This window comes from Vanellus vanellus (assembly GCF_965231255.1).
Source record: "Vanellus vanellus genome assembly, chromosome: 3".
NCBI lineage: Eukaryota > Metazoa > Chordata > Aves > Charadriiformes > Charadriidae > Vanellus > Vanellus vanellus.
The window spans coordinates 121,213,879-121,231,352 of NC_138907.1; the positions used below are offsets into that span (position 1 = coordinate 121,213,879).

Sequence of the window (17,474 nt, forward strand, 5' to 3'; positions counted from 1 at the left end):
TTAAGACATGAAAAGCAATTTGAAGTGTACTCTTGCTTTAATGCCACTTAGATTCCTCCCACAGTAATGTCAGCGCCTTTCGTGTGTGTGTGAGTGTCTACATAATGTGTTTCTAAAAAAGAAACTTAGTTCAGTTCTAGTTAAAAAAGTTTTGTTGTGTTACCACTAAATTTTCTACAGTTCCATGAAAAAAAAGTGCATTAAAGGTTTATTGCCGAAATTTCCACCAACCCATGGCCAATGCTTCGGGACACATGTGGTGCTTTGCTTTAGGTGCTAAAAGAGTGGTTTAGAGTGGTTTGAGTTAAAAGAGACTTAAGCTGATGGGGCAAACTGTGCTGTACTGTGCCAGGAGGACTTTGGTGTCCCAGGTCCAAGTGCAGGCTAGTTATATGTGTGACCCACTGGGACAGCTGGGAGTCTTTCCTAGAGGGACAAGCTTTAGGTTTAGGCATATCACCATCATACGAGCCTGCGTTTGGTCCTGAGCTAGCGATTCCTACACATCGCCACGTTGTGTTGTGCTGTTTTTCTGTAATGCCCTGGGTCCTTTCGAAACCCGGCGCTGCTACCCTGAACTCCCTTTTGTGGTCTGGAGGTACCTGATGAGATGGTGCAGGCGTGAGCTTTGGGATTGAGTACATCAGGAGCATCATATCGTTCAGAGTGTGATCCGCATCCATCTAGGAGGAGGTGAGGGGGCATTTTGCTTCGTGAACTCAGTACTTCGATTAATCTGTTCAGATATTAACATGCCTGGTGAGGTAGACAAAAATATCCTCTGGATATATAAATATTCATATAATAACATCTGCCACAGCTGCATAGTTATAATTCTGTTTTCATGGGAGGAAAAAAGGCTCTTTGAGGAAGATCCAATGTAGCAGAGGGTTTCTCTCTTCATACCTGTCACTTAGGAAGTTGTGTAACTTTTTAAAAATCTTTTATACTTCCATTATTTTAGTGTTAGCCTGGTCTATGAGGATTTAACTGCAGCCTAACACAGCTATTAATGTTCCTAATTCACTTGTAGTACGTGCATGTGAGGTAATATGTGTGTATCATATGTAATATGATATAAAACAAACCTCTTTGACCATTTGCAGGCTGTTTTCTGCCACTGGCACAGTCCTGAAACAACCCTGCTTTGCGCAGTTAATAGTGTCAGATTTTCGTTATAGTCTTGACCTCTACCATTGGCACCTAAGAACATGCCTTCCATTTTCTATGGCTTGGCACAGTCCCTTGAAACTCAAGGTCTTTTTGGTTTCCTTTTCCTTTTCCTTTTCCTTTTCCTTTTCCTTTTCCTTTTCCTTTTCCTTTTCCTTTTCCTTTTCCTTTTCCTTTTCTCTTTTCCTTTTCTCTTTCTCTCTTTCTCTTTTCCTTGCTTTACAGTCTTTCATCTTGCTCCGAGATGTTTTTTGATTAGGTTTACTCCTAGCTTCACTCCTCTGAATTTTGCCTATAAGTCTACTTGGCCCTCTTCTTCCAGGAAAAAAAAAAAAAGAAAACAACCCAAAAATATAATCAGCAACATTGTTTGCCACTAATTCTATACAAATCTACAGCAGCTGGCTTATTACATGTTAAAAAAAAAAAGTTACTTTTTTTTTTTTTTAAGTTCAACATACTGGAAATCTTTGTGGCTTTCTAATTTTTTGGCATAGGGAAGACATTGTTTTGGTGCACCACCAAATGTGTGAGTGTACAGAAACCATATCCTCTTCTTGCTTTCAAAAAGGGCTTGAAAACGATTTTTCTTCAAGCAGAGTCAGAGTGAGTAATTTATTGAATGTCTCTTTCCCTTCTGGAAGCTCTATGCAATACTCCACAGTTGTTTTTAAAGAGTTCTATTCATTTTTCTCATTTATAGATTGAATACTGAAGACTGCCTTTTGGGTCCATCAACTACAGAGGAAAAAAACCCATAAGAGTTCACAGTTCCAGTACTGAACTCTGACTTCTTTTACTTAAACCAGTATTAAAGATCGGTGTTAAAATGATGTAAAATTTGTGTGATTAAGACAAGAATTGTATAGTCCCTGACAAAAGGGGATATCTTATTTCTACGTGAAGTTGTTCTTGCGGAGTATTCCCTGCAGAACAAGCAGACATTTAAAGCTCTGATGAATGGCTGTTTTACAGAGCAGGTACTTTCCTTCCAGCTTTATCTTTTTAACCTTTGACATAACTTAGATTAGTCAAAAGCAGTTTGACCCTATTATTTCAGCAGAAATCATTGTTTTTCTTTATGACAAATTATAGATAGGTTAAATTTTCAAGAGCTGTTAAGTCCTAGGCTCAAAAGTTACTTGGCCATTTTGCAAAATTGAATCTAAATCTTCTGGGTTTGTTTGTTTGTTTGGTTTTTTTTTTCATTTCTTAGACTTCTTGCAGATAAGGACCCCAGAGCTGATGCTTCAGCTTCAGTTTTATTTGGCACTTGCAACATTACATACTTTTTAAAAAAAGTTGCAGCCTACCCACATTACACTTCAGTCTAGCAATTTAATGTCCTTCGGAATGCACCGAATTATCTTAATCACATTCTTCAATGGTACATCACTACGTTTAAAAAATAATGCAAGGAGAAAATCACAAGTGTACAAGAGGGAGCTGTAGAATAAAGATGTAACAGTTAAAGGAAAAAAGGAAAACTAAACAAGACCCAAGACATAAGTTAAGCTGACTTGAAAATTAACATTAAAAAGTGTCAGGAAATCAAGAAACAATGTTCATTAGATGGCATTGCAAGCGTGTGTCCGTGTAACTGTATTTATTTTACTATACAGTAGTGGGAACCAAGTTCTGTTCTTAGTTAAACTGACACATCGGTTAGAAATGGTGAACATGTACTGTCACCTAAAAGGGTTTTGCATCGGTTCACCTCTACTAGTTACCGCGCGGTCGTAACTGAGTTAAAGCAAGCTCTGATTGTAAATAAATAGCTACCACCTGATGTAGTAATGACAGCATCTTCACAGAAAAAATTATTTCAGGACAATTTAGTCCTTGAAACTATTTTTTGCTGTAAGACACAATTTTCAATCAGAGTTTTTTCCAAATCACGCTAATTAGAAAAGTCATTTAACCATCATTAACAAGGTACATATTTCCGGAATTTGTTACGAGAGACGTTGTTTCAAAATATATTTTATATTTGTTATCCAGTTTAATAAAATTTAAATAGCAACTAGATATGATAGCTCATTAAAATGTAAAATGGTCAAATACTCTATTTTCATTTTACAGAGTCATGCTTTTAATTACATTGTTGCTATTTAGTACCAGAGAAACATCTTATTTTCTAGGTCAATGTTTCACTTTTGCGTTATGATTAAAACAGTTTGACATTTTGAATAAAAATATACTAATTCATTGTATTAATTAAAAATAATAACCTAGAGAAATGCTTCCAAACTAACCTAAAGACGTCAGCATAGTGAGACGTGACAGCTGTGCCATATTGTCATAATTAATGACATTTTATTAAGCAATGTAAAAATGTACATACAAATGGAAAAATAAACTTAAAAGCAATTTTCCTTTTTAAAACACTGTATATGAAATCTTCGGTCCACAGAAAGGGTCACACGTACATGGGAAGACAAAACTGACTTTTGAAATATTGACATTTCCCGTGAAATGTAAAGGGCAGCTTTTGCCCAGGTAGATATTTGTTCTTTTTAAATACATGTTGGCCTTCTGCTGCCAGAGTGGGGAGAGGGCAAGTACACGAGAGGTGAAATCCCGAAGCCTTTGAAGTTTACACATAGATTTTTAATGAGTTTGTTCCCAGGGTTGTTCATTTGTACGTATAAACTGCTAATACCGTATAGTTAATTAAAAGTACTGCAATTTTCATAAATATGTATATGATATATGAAAATTAATGGTCTAGAGAAATGAGAAATAATAAACGAAATTATAATAATTATCTCTCCTGAAACCAGTTCAGACACACAGCTCACACTAGTTAGAGACACCAGGTTCTACTCTGTGTCATAGGGCAAAATACCATTGAAGACAAAGTAAATAATCACCAACTGTTTTGTTCCTGAAGAATGCAAAATAAAAATTTAAAAGACCACAGACAATGAGCGGTAGTTATTCCATTTCCAGTTCTGTATGTTCCTTTTTGGAGATCTCTTCACTGAATTTAAGGCTGCAAGAAGGCACGTGCCCTTCGAGAGGACCTCAAAGGCAGCCCTCTTCTCCAAATTAGCAGTAAGCCCTGTTTTGGTGTGTCACAGAGCAGTAAAATAGCTTATGGATGGACATTATTTCCATTTTAAATTTGGCACCCTAGTTTATATTCTAGTTTAAGCCCAAGAAGCAAATCGATGGGAATACTAGCGTGACTTTCACTAAGTCCAGGGTACCAACGAAAAGTTCCAACATCAACTACGTATGCACACTTCCGATTTTCGTTGTGAGACAGACAAATCAATTCCCATCGAGAATCTTCTGTCTAAATTTGATCCCGTTATTTTCCGGTTACCTAAAGCTGTAGCGTGTCTCATCTCCAGATCTGCACGGTTTCAACGTCTTTCAAAGATGCCTGTCAGCCCTTGACGTTTCTTACTCTTCGCTGCCTTTAATGCTCAGATTCAAAACTGGAAACAGTTAATGTTTCTCCCTGTATATGGCTTTTCAGAACAGTGCAAGTGACTTTATGGGCCCCTGTCATCCTGCAAACTACCGTTGGGGAGCTATTGGTTTAGGTATTTCGGTCATTAGCCAGAGAAGCTGCTGGTATCTTAAATTAAAATAGATCTTTGATTTCCCGCTAAGACCTCTAGAAAAGAAATTTACTTCAATTCTTTGGTAAAACTTTACAAGTTCGTCTTCCCGGTGCAAGCTGGAGCCCTGGTGAGGCTGTCATTTGAACTGCAGCTGTATTGCGGCCTCTTTTGTTCTCTCCGCGCCTCAGATGCCTGCTGGCTTGCAGGAGCGAGCGGGATGACTTGTGGTGACAGCTGTAAAGTTGCGGACGGGAGCAGAGAGAGGAAAAAAGCCCTTGTTCCGTTAGGAGGGGGTTTATAGCTCTCTGTTTCCATAACTACACAGAAGGAGAAAAACATGCTTCTTTCATGCTTGTCTAGATTCAAAATTGCCTGTTGTCATCCTTTCATAGGTTCAGCACCTTTGCGGGTTGGTCTTAGTAGCATTTTCGGATTATGGAATGGTTGTGAAATTTGTATATTGCCTTCACAGTCGAAATTTTGACTTAATCACCGTGTTTTCTGAGGTGTCCCTTTGTTTTCGTTTGTATTTGAAATGTTTTAGCCAAGTCTTATCAACCATCTTCATTATGTGAAAGCCATTCAGCTCTCAAAATAGTCTTCGTAAACTTGCTTAATTCTTAGAGAGCCCATGAATTTAACACTCATTAAATAAATCTTTGTCCTTTAATCTCAACAGACTCCTTAGACGTGTCTTTTTTTTTTTTATTATTATTCTGAGTTGGGTAAGGCAGCTACTGAAACACATCCTGATAACTTGATCCTATATGAATATAAACAGCATTTGCAAGTGAGATGGTTTCTTACGTTATCGGCCAGTCACAGTCACAGCTCATATTCTCTTGCCATACTGGACAAACTCGCTGTTCGTGCAGCATGGATAGTAGGAAGTGACTTTGTGAGGACTTACACAAAAATACTTAACAACAATACCCTCCAAAAAGTTTGTTTAAAAATCAAGATTTAAAAATCAAGGCTTATTCGAGTAAGGGGAAACATTAATTGGGTAGAAGTAAGGAGGACGTTTCACAAAACATTTCCTAAACTGCTACACCACTGTTAAAATATGAAAACTTTACAGTGCTTATAAAAGAAGGCAAAAAATCAATTATAAAGTCTTTCACATCTTTACGACAGGTATAATCTAGAGATTTGAAAATGTTATAAGTAGGGAGAGTGTTCAAAGAAAATCTGACACAAATTATGGCTTTTTTAACATAAGATACTATGTTCCTAAAGCTAAAAACCACGCAGAGGTTAGAGGGCTGTTGCTCTGAGGCCGAGCTGCCTCCCCGGCCACTCATTCCGGCTCCCTCCGCCCGCCTTCCGCTGCTGCCGCTCTTCTGCCTTCAGATGTCTCTGCAGTCATGCCCCTGCTCGTGAGGCACGAAACATAGCTTATTTGCCATTTTTCCCAAACCTGTCGTCGCTTATGATTATGAGGAAAGTTAACAGCCTTGTATTTATTATTATTATTTCTTCCGTAACCGTGAGTGCAGCCACCAACAGGTGCTGCGGCTGTAGAACAGGGAACCAGTGGTTGAAGAAGAGGCGCCGGGTTGCAGAGTATCCTGAGGGAGGTCCTAGAGTTGACTGGTGGTGTTTTCATCCTTTTACTTTACGTTGCTTGTTTATACTTGTCTCTTCTGATAGTGTGACGAATGACTAGATGTCATTGTGTAGACACGGGCTGTACCAGAAGAACACTTCGCTATCATATGAGATGTCCACTGGACCAAGAGATGCCGTCCACGTGCATTTAGCCCAGCGCGTAACATAGGCCCAGTACTCAGCCATCCACTGAGTGTGGGAGCCTACATACTTAGATTTAGTACTTTATTATTTTTACATACATAGATTTAGTACTTTATTAATTTTAGATGATATATAGTACCTCCTGAAAGGGTGAGATTTCAATGCCAAAGATTTCAGTGGGGTTTATTTGTTTTCATTAGGCGTCGTATACTGCAGTATATGAATGCTAGAAAATAGGTGTGTTACCGCTGGTCAGTAAAGATGGATTTATTTCAAAGAATTGTGTTGATTACACTTATGTACATTTCAAGAAAAAAATTAAGTCCTGCCCCTGTTGAAACTGGGCAGCACTGCCTTTGTCTAAAATGGGCAGAGGAACCCCCCCCCACACTCCTTGCTAATTAATGTATGTTAAGTGCTTTGAAGTCTTTGATTGTCAGGTGTTACACCTTTCAGTTGTATTTATTCTTTTTTTTACTATAATACGTGCAATTTGTCCTGGATGCATCACTGATTTATTTTCAGAAACCTGTCTTGTCTTATTTTCTTATTTTGGAAAGCAAGCGTTTCGTTTGCCAGCTGTAGGTACGCACACGTCTGTGACTGATTGCCGTTAATACACAATTCACTGCTTTTGTTCTTCCACCACCAAAACTGGTCAGCGTTCGACTATTGCTGACATGTCAGGGAGCCTGTTGATTACACTATCGGTTTCACAGATGGGCGCTTCTTGTTCAAAGCCTTCAAAACTAGGAACCGTTTAGCTAATGCCTTGCACTACATAAAGAGATCAAAAAGGTCTAAAAGCTATCTGCTAGTCTTCTGCTACAAGCAATTAGGATAATACTGAATCCATCCCAGATCACGTAGTAATAAATATTTTAGCCTTCCCTTAAGTGTGTATTGATATTCAGGGCTGCCTGCTGGTAAATAAAACAATCAGAACTAAATTTCTCTTTGAATCTGGGCTATTCTGCGTTTCCGGCGCTCGCAGATTTTTTTTTTCCCTTCTCTTCCTGCCTGTCTCTTTCTCTCTCATTTTGTCTCCAGAGAAAATTATTGTCTGCCTGGAAATCAAGTTACAGTGCTAACTGAAATAGTGGCATGTTATATATGGAAGAGGGGGCCAGGCTAGCAATTTGCTGGGATCCCCTGGGGTTTGTTTGCCTTGGCCAATACAGAACAGGCTGCAGCCAACTTTATATTTAATCGGAGTGAATCCTGAAAAAAAGAAAAAAAAAAAAAAAACAGCCCACAACAGATCCTGATACAGGAAACTGCATCTTCATCTCAACATCTCAGTGGGTATTTTTGTGCTGGATACTTTGGTCTTGCTCCTTGTCCTTCCATGGATCACAGCCTCTGCTGGAAAACTAAATAGATCAGACGATTGTCTCTGTAATTTTTCTCATTCTTTCTGTGCATGCATATATGTAATGTAAATGCAGTTAATTGTCAAAGCCAGTCACATACACTCACTGTGCATTTGTAACCCTGTATGATTATAAATTAGCAGGCATGGATACCATAGAAGACTTTACCTTACAAATCAAAGCAGCAAAGGCATTCTAGCCCCCAAATTCCCCTTTTTATTATTTTTATGCATAACTGATACCAAAACCTCTCCAAAGTTGCGTTTAAAGTAGATTTTCTAGAAATTAGGGGTGTAATTCATCCCTGAACATAGACAGAAAATATATTGAAATAGTTCTACAGCCTAATATAGGCAAATACCAACTCTGTAACATGTGAAGGCATCCTTGAGGTACCTCCTAATGTCAGTTCTAGTGATGATAATAGCCTGAAAATTGGCTTCAAAACATGATGTAGTGACTTCCCTGAGATTTTAATATAGAGAGGCTCCATTTACACATATAGAGTTGTAGTTGTCTTCCTCAAGTGAGTAATCACCACAGCCGACTTTGTTGACCCTTTCTCATCATCATAAGGTGAGAGGAATTAGTCTGTGAGAAATGAAAAGTTATTTAGCACAATGGGGCACCTCATTGCCAACAATCCTTTGAGTAGAGTTATCACATACCGCCACATATGTGTTGTTCAGTATGGGATTTAAGAATATTTTCCCACTCTTCAGCATCTGTTACTGTTTTCTTTAGCAGCACAGGTGTATAACAGTGTCAACAAGTCTAAGATCTAGACAGGTTGGTCTGCACTACAAAGTCCTACTGCATAGCTGTATCAGCTCGGCGTATGACAACTTCACACCTTGCATTTCACATTGCTGTGCTGACAAAACCCAGCAGAAGATGACTCTCGTTGCCTTTTGTTCGGAGGTTGGTGTAGCTGTGTCAGCAGAGGTACCTCTCCGTCAGCATATGCTCCATCTTCCCTCGGGAGTGTAGCTGGGTAGCAGAGACTCCGCAGGGCACGGCCTCGCTGAGCCCGTGCTTTGGGGCTGCGGTGCTCCTGTAGTCAGTATTGAGCTTTTCTCAGTTCATTTTATCCGGCTTAAGGGCTTATGAAAGCAAAACATTCAGGAGATGGCCACAACCAGTCAAGCATTTTCAGACGCCTTTGGAGCAGTCTGGTGTCCTGTGGAAACTCCATAATCAACACAGACTGGGAGAGGAGGGCTGGCGACACCAGTATCGTATAGCAGCGTTTTGCACCTCCATCCCAAGCCGTTAGCAGCCTTGGCACTTCGCCGGACAGAGCGAGAGGGTTTCATCATTTGTCTGCCTCCCCCATCTCGCCAGTAAAGGATCCTCATATAGGCGACTCCCAGCTTTGTTACACCCCCTTTTCCTGCTCTTGATGAAGTTCAACTGGAATTGAGATCCAAAAGGAAAAAGTGAAAGTAGTTATCTGCAAGAGATTAATTCTCACCTTCTGTGCAAAAAAAAAAAAAAAAAATAGCGTCTGGTCTCAACTAATTATCTAATCTCCCCTGGTGATCCCTGCGGAGGGACACCCGTGGCAGTGCATCCTACCTGGCTGAGCACGCAGAAGGGGCTGGGTTGTGCATGAGACGTGTTTCTGTCTCCATTTGACTGCAGAGGCAGTCCAGGCAACCTGACACATAATTTTGGGGGTCCGGGAAGGAAAGTGAAAATCACAGGGTAGTATCTGAGACACCCTTATCTGTTAATCATCCCCACAAGGCTTTTCTCATTACCCGGTTTCTCTTGTTTCTATTTCCTTTCAGGCCAAAAGAGAGTAAGGGACCTATTTCTTGTCCTCAGTCCCAAGGAGGAAGCTGTTACAGAATCACAGAATCACAGAATGGTCAGGGTTGGAAGGGACCTCTGCAGATCATCTAGTCCAACCCCCCTGCCAGAGCAGGGACACCTCAGAGCAGGCTGCACAGGAACGCGTCCAGGCGGGTTTGGAATGTCTCCAGAGATGGAGACTCCACTACCTCCCTGGGCAGCCTGTGCCAGTGCTCTGCCACCCTCAAAGTAAAGAAGTTCCTCCTCATGTTAAGATGGAACTTCCTATGTTCAAGTTTGTGCCCGTTCCCTCTTGTCCTATCACTGGGCACCACTGAAAAAAGACTGTTCCCATCCCCCTGGCACCCTCCCTTGAAGTATTTGTAAGCATTGATAAGATCCCCCCTCAATCTTCTTTCCTCCAGACCAGAAAGACCCAAGTCCTTCAGCCTTTTCTCATAGGAGAGATGTTCTAATCCCCTAATCATCTTTGTAGCCCTTTGCTGGACCCTCTCCAGCAGATCCCTGTCCCTCTTGAACTGGGGAGCCCAGAACGGGACACAGTACTCCAGATGCGGCCTCACCAGGGCAGAGTAGAGGGGGAGGATGACCTCCCTCGAGGTCATCCTGTTCTCCAGAGGTTTGTGCTTGTCTTCACACCACATGGAAGCTGCCATAGCTGATGGTGTATTTGTCAACTGGGAAGTAACTAACCCCCTGCCTCATAATCTTGGGAGACCCTCAGGGATGATGTTCAGTGGTAGTTGGTCTGCGGTGTCAGGATGCCCCAGGGGAGTGCAGAACAGCCTCGGCCACTGCAACACCAAGTGTGTCTGCATAACTTCGTCAGACTGGGCTAATGAGGCAACCAGGCATTTAGTTGTTAATCTCTTTATGCAGCTGCTTCAAGCTGCATATCAACAGCGGAGGGCAGATGGAGTAGTTTGTTGTGGCACTCTCCAGGCTTCGGGGTTCTCTGTGTGTCTGTGAGCGTTGTGGTGAGGAGAAAGAGAGACTTGTCAAAATTGGCGAAAAAACGTGAGTTCTTCTGGGGTTCAGTAGGACAGGTTCACCACGGTACACGCTTTTCTGCCACTCATAACTCCTGTTTGACTGCTAGGGCTTGCTTCATAATTTAATTTCTTGTAGCTACCGTTGTCTATCAAAATGAGCAAGTGTGGGCAGTGCTGGCACTTAATGGTTAAAATGTTTGTTTTACATAACTGGAGCATAACTTTGGGAATTAATCTCCCTAGTTATTAAGGCAAGAAAGTAATTGGATTTTCCTTCTAGTAATTTTTTTTGGCTTTCCCACATTTTCTGTCCCAATCATGAAAGCATGAGGCTGTTTGGGCAAGCACTGGTCTCTTGCACGTTCTTCACAAGATAATTAGTGATGTTTCATCAATTACCCTTTGCAGTTTCATAATAGGTTAGTTTTTCCAAGCAAATTTTAAAACACGCTGTTTGTGAAAACTGTTCTTCCATATTTCACAGCTCATTATATTTTAGCTCTTGCTGACCCCTTTTAAAGCCTTATCTACTAGAATTTAAGTAAAGAGTTCTTCATTAAAAGCAGAAAGAAACCTGAGAGCTTCCATTGTGCCACAGGAATGTGCATTAGAGAGGATCTTTGACTGGGTATCCAGTCTCCACTGTGCTTGAAATACAGAATAAATAAACTTGGGGAATAAGTTCCTTGTTCATTTTTTATTTCTGATCATAAGTAATTTAAAAAAAAAAAAAAATCACTATATAATTTTGGTTCCCTTTACTTGGTCTACACAATTACACCGTTGTTCTTGGTCCTACATTTGATCCGAGGCTTATGGGCTCTTCAGTTTAATTTGTAATTTGCCCATTAATTAAGAGGGAGAAAATGTAGTGTGATGGGTGGAGCTGGGGACCAGGAATCAAAGCTTCTGGCTCTGTTCCTGACCCGAGGAAAGTCACTTGCACCTTCTGGCCCATATTGTCTCTGGGACTCTCAATATAATTATGTTTAAATGCCCCCAGGCAATGATATGAAGGCTGATAATGTCAAGATAGAAAGTGCTTCCTCTCACAACCTCCGTAGAGATGTTCAGTTGCAGGTTTCAGGTCAAGCCCCCTTTAGGTTCAACCGCGACATGGCTCATGTAATTATGGAAGAGCATGGGGGTGTCTATTGTGTACTTTCTTATGAAGAAAGCGTTAAACCAGTCTTTGACCGAGAATGATTTAGCATCAGTAATGGTGAAGCAAACAGAAAGGACTGGCTTGGTTTCTGCAATCCCAGTGCATGTGTGCGCCCGGGGCAGGAAGGAGAATCCCTCGCACTATGGATGCAAGAGCATTTGCTGCAATTCACTGAGGAGAGGGAACATCAGTGCCCACCCTGCTGAAACCTTGCACCTTAACTGTCCTTGCAGTTCTTTTTTACCTGGATCTCTTTAAAATAAATAAATAAATAAATAAATGAGAAAAAAAGTAAACAAAGAGCAAACCCTCTGTAAGAACAAAGAAAATTGAGGAATAATAACCACTAGGAAATTCCCAGCACATCCCTTTCTGAAGGTTTCAGGAAATTCCACTTGTTGGAGGAAATACTGAAAATTAGGAGGAGCCCAGAAGAGGGACTAGCAGGAGACAGCTGAGATCGTTTTTCACTGCCAGGACTGCACTGTGTTGTCTCTCCTTTTACAACTCATCGGCAGGCATTATTACCTGGTGAAAAAATTTGTTTTGCAACTCATCCTGAGTCCTCATAAATCATTAATGCCTGGCTAAGCACAGTGTGAGCATTACAAATACTCTGAGAATGAGGGCCCGTTCTGATATAACCTTGTGTCCAATACTAATGCCTGCTAGTTATTTAGTAATACAAAGGGGCCTCAGCGAGGAAGATCGATGAATCGATGCAGTCTCCTGACTCCCATCTCCTCTCCACCTGCCTCTTCTCTTTCTAGTTCAGAAACTGAGCTACAAAAAATACAGGACTGTTCGTAGTCATCTCTCTGTGGAGGGCGCTGTAACAAGTCAGAGGGACAGAGAGGGAATTATGGCCTCCGAATGGCTATAGGAAAAAGAGGAGCTTCAGTTTCTGATTAGGGCTTGTTCTGATTTCTGCTTTTTTATGAGCCAAATTGCACCACTGCTCCAGACCTGTGTTTTCTGGTTTGCATCCCTTAATGAATGCATGCAGTATAAAGCACAATGAAGTGTGTAAAGAGCATAGATAGAAGCTGTGCCCAGGAACTGCAGGACTGGATGTAATTAAAGGGTGCTCAGTAAAGTCCAAGTAATCAGCCCATTACCTGGGGGAGCCATTTAGGGACTTGGATTCTCAAACCAGCTCTTACGATACTGGAGATAGCAGAGAGAGCATCACTGCAGTGGCTGAACTTTGTGTCTTGTTATTCGGTAATCTCAGCCATAATCATGAGTTCACGGATGGTGTCTACTATCCTGCTTACTCTGAGCCCACCTCCCAAAACCCCCAGTCCTTTCAGAGTGCGACAACACTCTGCTTCCTCTCCTCTCCTCTCCTCTCCTCTCCTCTCCTCTCCTCTCCTCTCCTCTCCTCTCCTCTCCTCTCCTCTCCTCTCCTCTCCTCTCCTCTCCTCTCCTCTCCTCTCCTCTCCTCTCCTGGAGCACAGGACCTTTAAAGATCCCTTCCAACCCAAACTATTCTATGATCCATCTATACTATTCATACAATTGTGCTCTTTGAACACTGAGAATCATTGATCATGAGCTTTAAAAGGAGGAAATGGAATGAGATGAGATGGAGATTGAACCCTTGTGTAAGTATAATCTTAAGCTCGTATGACTTAATCTTGGTCGGCGCCCTTGTGTTGAAAGGCTTCTGCAAGGAAGGTTGCAAAGGGCTGCCCCAGATGCTAGAGAAAATGATCCTGAATAGGAACTTAAGAAGAGTGGACATGGGGATGGAGGACAGTAGTTGGACAAATTTGAAAAGGGGAATGACAGAAAAGAGAAGTGAAATTAAGTAGGGGATAAGAGAATATCAGAAAGTTTAGAGGGAAAAGTAACTGTCTTTAAGGCATGAAATGATAGAAAATGGGTCAGGAGGAAAATGTAATTGCTGTATGTGAAAGTGGGAAGATGGACCGAGACAGAAAAAAAGCAGTTGTTCATATGTGAAAAGGGACAGAGGAATACTTCCTCCACAGTCGCCTCCAAAAATATGCAACTAAGAAAGCAGCTGGTGCAGTTCCTGTGACACCAGAGGCCTTAATCCCTTTGACCCGAAATCAGGTAGAACATCCCTTGTGTCCAGAGCATCCTTGGTCTTTAACTGGGGCCTGAAGCATTCATGGTCGAGTCAGACTTTAGGCACCGCACCGCCAGCGAAAGCCTGAAACTTTCCTGCAGAAGAACGAACATTGGGATTCCATTTTAAGTTTTGCTCAAAATGTATCATTGTACTTTAGCTCAGATGAATTCGTTAAAAATAGTCCCTGCTATAGCACCCACAGGACAGAGTGGTTTATTTTCCCCTATTATAGATCTGACACAAGCCTGCTGTTATTTCTGTGCCCTCTCTAATGATCTGCTTGCTCTCCGGAGAGCACTGACCCATTTCAGCGCAGAATAATTAGCCTTTCAGACACTACTGTGTTTCCATTAAATAGACATAAATGTGCAAGGTGACATTTATTTACTTAGGCCTGAAAAATGTGCACCAGAGATGTTGGGGCTTGGGAGAACTTCAGTTTCTTTACATGCAACAGTTGTATATTTGCACGCTTTCCTGTTGTTTAACCACTAGTCCTTCGCTGAAATGATTCCTGTTGAGTTTCGTTGGGGAAGCAGGAGAACACAACAGGCTGGACAGGCTGGAGATTTGGGCAGGGAATAACTTAATGAAATACAACAGGGGAAAGTGTAGGGTCCTACATCTGGGCAGAAACAACCCCAGGTTCCAGTATAGGATGGGGAGCTACCTGTTAGAGAGCAGTGTAGAGGAAAGGGACCTGGGGGTCCTGGTGGACAGCAGGATGACCATGAGCCAGCACTGTGCCCTTGTGGCCAAGAAGGCCAATGGCATCCTGGGCTGTATTAGAAGGGGGGTGGTTAGTAGATCGAGAGAGGTCCTCCTTCCCCTCTACTCTGCCCTGGTGAGACCGCATCTGGAATATTGTGTCCAGTTCTGGGCCCCTCAGTTCAAGAAGGACAGAGAGCTGCTGGAGAGAGTCCAGCGTAGGGCAACTAAGATGATTAAGGGAGTGGAGCATCTCCCTTATGAGGAAAGGCTGAGGGAGCTGGGTCTCTTTAGTTTGGAGAAGAGGAGACTGAGGGGTGATCTTATTAGCGTTTATAAATATATAAAGGAGGAATGTCATGAGGATGGAGCCAGGCTCTTCTCAGTAGCAACCAATGATAGGACAAGGGGTAATGGATTCAAGCTGGAACACAAGAGGTTCCACTTAAATTTGAGAAGAAACTTCTTCTCAGTGAGGGTGACAGAGCACTGGAACAGGCTGCCCAGGGAGGTTGTGGAGTCTCCTTCTCTGGAGACATTCAAAACTCGCCTGGACGCCTTGCTGTGCAACCTCGTCTAGGTGTTCCTGCTCCGACAGGGGGATTGGACTAGATGATCTTTTGAGGTCCCTTCCAATCCCTAGCATACTGTGATACTGTGATACTGTGATACAAAGATTATTTGGGCCTTCGTTGCACCATACCGGCCTTTGGCGGTGCTTTGGCAGCCCAGTGCCCGAGCCCGACAGTGGCATTAAACGCAGTTATAGTTACACACTCCTTTGTGTGTAACTATTTTGTGGTCCCTTTTACTTTGTGGTCCCTTTTACTTTGTGTAAGGAGGGACTCCATGTAAAGAACTGTTGTTGATTTACAGATCTGTCTGAAGAGGAATGTGTTCGGGGTGTTACACTGAGAAAATGAGAACCTTGACCTATTGCAAACATAAAATCAAACCAAAATCCTTTAGTATTTAAAACCGGCTCTTTTATCATCTTGATCACTGGCTTCTGAACCGCCAGACTGTTGCCCAGGTGAAAAGTGTATTATTCATCTTGATAGCCACTTTGGTCTGCAAAGTTGGAGGGAAGTCTTACCCGTAAAAGTCCGGCCAGCATATAAAACACGTGGGTTGCTTGGTAGTTCACATCCACACATGAAGAGACGGCATGCTATTATTTCATTCTGTTAGTACCAATAGGCTTTATAAAAGGAGGCATCACGCAAGGTAGGTGCTTTATTGCAGGATGGAAACACTTTCATAGGTTATTTTAATCATTACGATTCTTTCATGATGTGTGAAAGTTGATTGTTGCTGTAAATGAAGCCATTGAAGGCTAAAAAATAAAAATGCTGTGATGGTAAAAATCCTCGGAGTGCAAAAAATGGGAATTGCTATAAAAGGCAGTAATTTATTCTCTGCGTGAGATTATTTTTTATCATAAGGATGCTTTTAAGCTAATTCTGAAACGTATGCGATTGTAGTCTATATAGCTGAGGTATACTGCAAGATGCATTGATAATTTGGCTAAGTTTTTATGCACTGTAATTTATATATTATTTAGAAGTACTATTTTACTATGTTGACTGAGAGGCTTAACACATTTTTACTATGTTAAGGATAAGTTATTTTTGCAGGTTTTGTGGTTTTATTATTTTGACCCATATCCAGTTCATATTGCATCATAATACCATATTTTTACTAATATTATTCTAGTACGTTCAAAACTTATTTGCATTTGGATAGAAATTCATTAGCTCTTGATTTTTATTATAACAAATTATTTTGACTTTTCTGTGATAACGCATTCTCTGTGTTTCTGATTTGCTAATGCTGAAATATTTTGTTTTCATTTTTAACCCTTCCAAATTTAGGATCGTTTTTGCTTTTTTTCTGTATATATATATTTCAGTTGTTTAGACCTACTGGTTCCTGCTTTTTCTTTTTCTTTTTTTAATATGTTTTGTTCGTAACTTCTGACTGTCTGTGTTGAGCCAATCTTACCGACAAAAATATCAGTTGTTTCCTGTTTCTCTACTTCTTTACAAAAAAAAAAAAAAAAAAAATGAAAAGTAAAAAGTAAAAATAAAAAACTCTTAATGGGAACCCTGGCACTGTCTGTCTTCTCTGTTCTGCAGAAATGTTGAAGGAGTTGAACCAGCAACGCAGAGCGAAAGAGTTTACAGACCTGAAAATTATTGTTGAAGGCAAAGAGTTTGAAGTCCACCAAAATGTTCTAGCTTCCTGCAGCTTGTATTTCAAGGACCTGATTAAAAGGTTTGCCTTCCTTCCAGCTGTGATCTGCTCTGTTCTTTTGTAGGGCGCATTTGTGTCGCTTTTTTTTCCTCCCCTCTCTTGCAGGTTTATGAAGATTGAATCTCCTGTCACAGAGCCAGTAGCCATTCTTTCCACCTCCTCTGAATGTATTTCCAAACTGAGACTCAGACCCATTTGTTACACATCTGACTCGTACAGTGTAATTATTTCTGATCAGTAGAGGCCGGTTTTGGCCGAAGAAAGTGTTCCACCACTGAGAGATCTAAGATTTAAACTCAATTGCTAATGGTGATTCAGACCACGACTAAAAACTATTGCTGTCGATGTTTTCAAGGGACTCTCTCACGTATGACAAAAGTCTGTCCTTCGGGCTACAATAAGCCATCAGGATTCTGGTGAACGATGCTCAGACGTCATGCTAATAAAGCATTTTGAGTATCGTAATCCCTTCACCCTGAAATCTTTGTTACATGCTTTTGTGTGGCTTTTACGGGCAAAGGGATTGATACGTTTATTATTTGGGGACTTCTAAAAGAAGAA

The 17,474-nt window shown here is 41.1% G+C and overlaps 1 protein-coding gene across 1 annotated transcript in view; it reads left to right on the plus strand.

Moving 5' to 3' along the window:
• Window positions 1-17,474, plus strand: part of KLHL29 (kelch like family member 29) — a 335,222-nt gene that overhangs the window by 245,414 nt on the left and 72,334 nt on the right. Inside the window, exon 5 of the mRNA XM_082481556.1 lies at window positions 16,796-16,934. Within this exon, the coding sequence (XP_082337682.1) occupies window positions 16,796-16,934 (139 nt within the window). The remainder of the gene's footprint in view (window positions 1-16,795; window positions 16,935-17,474) is intronic.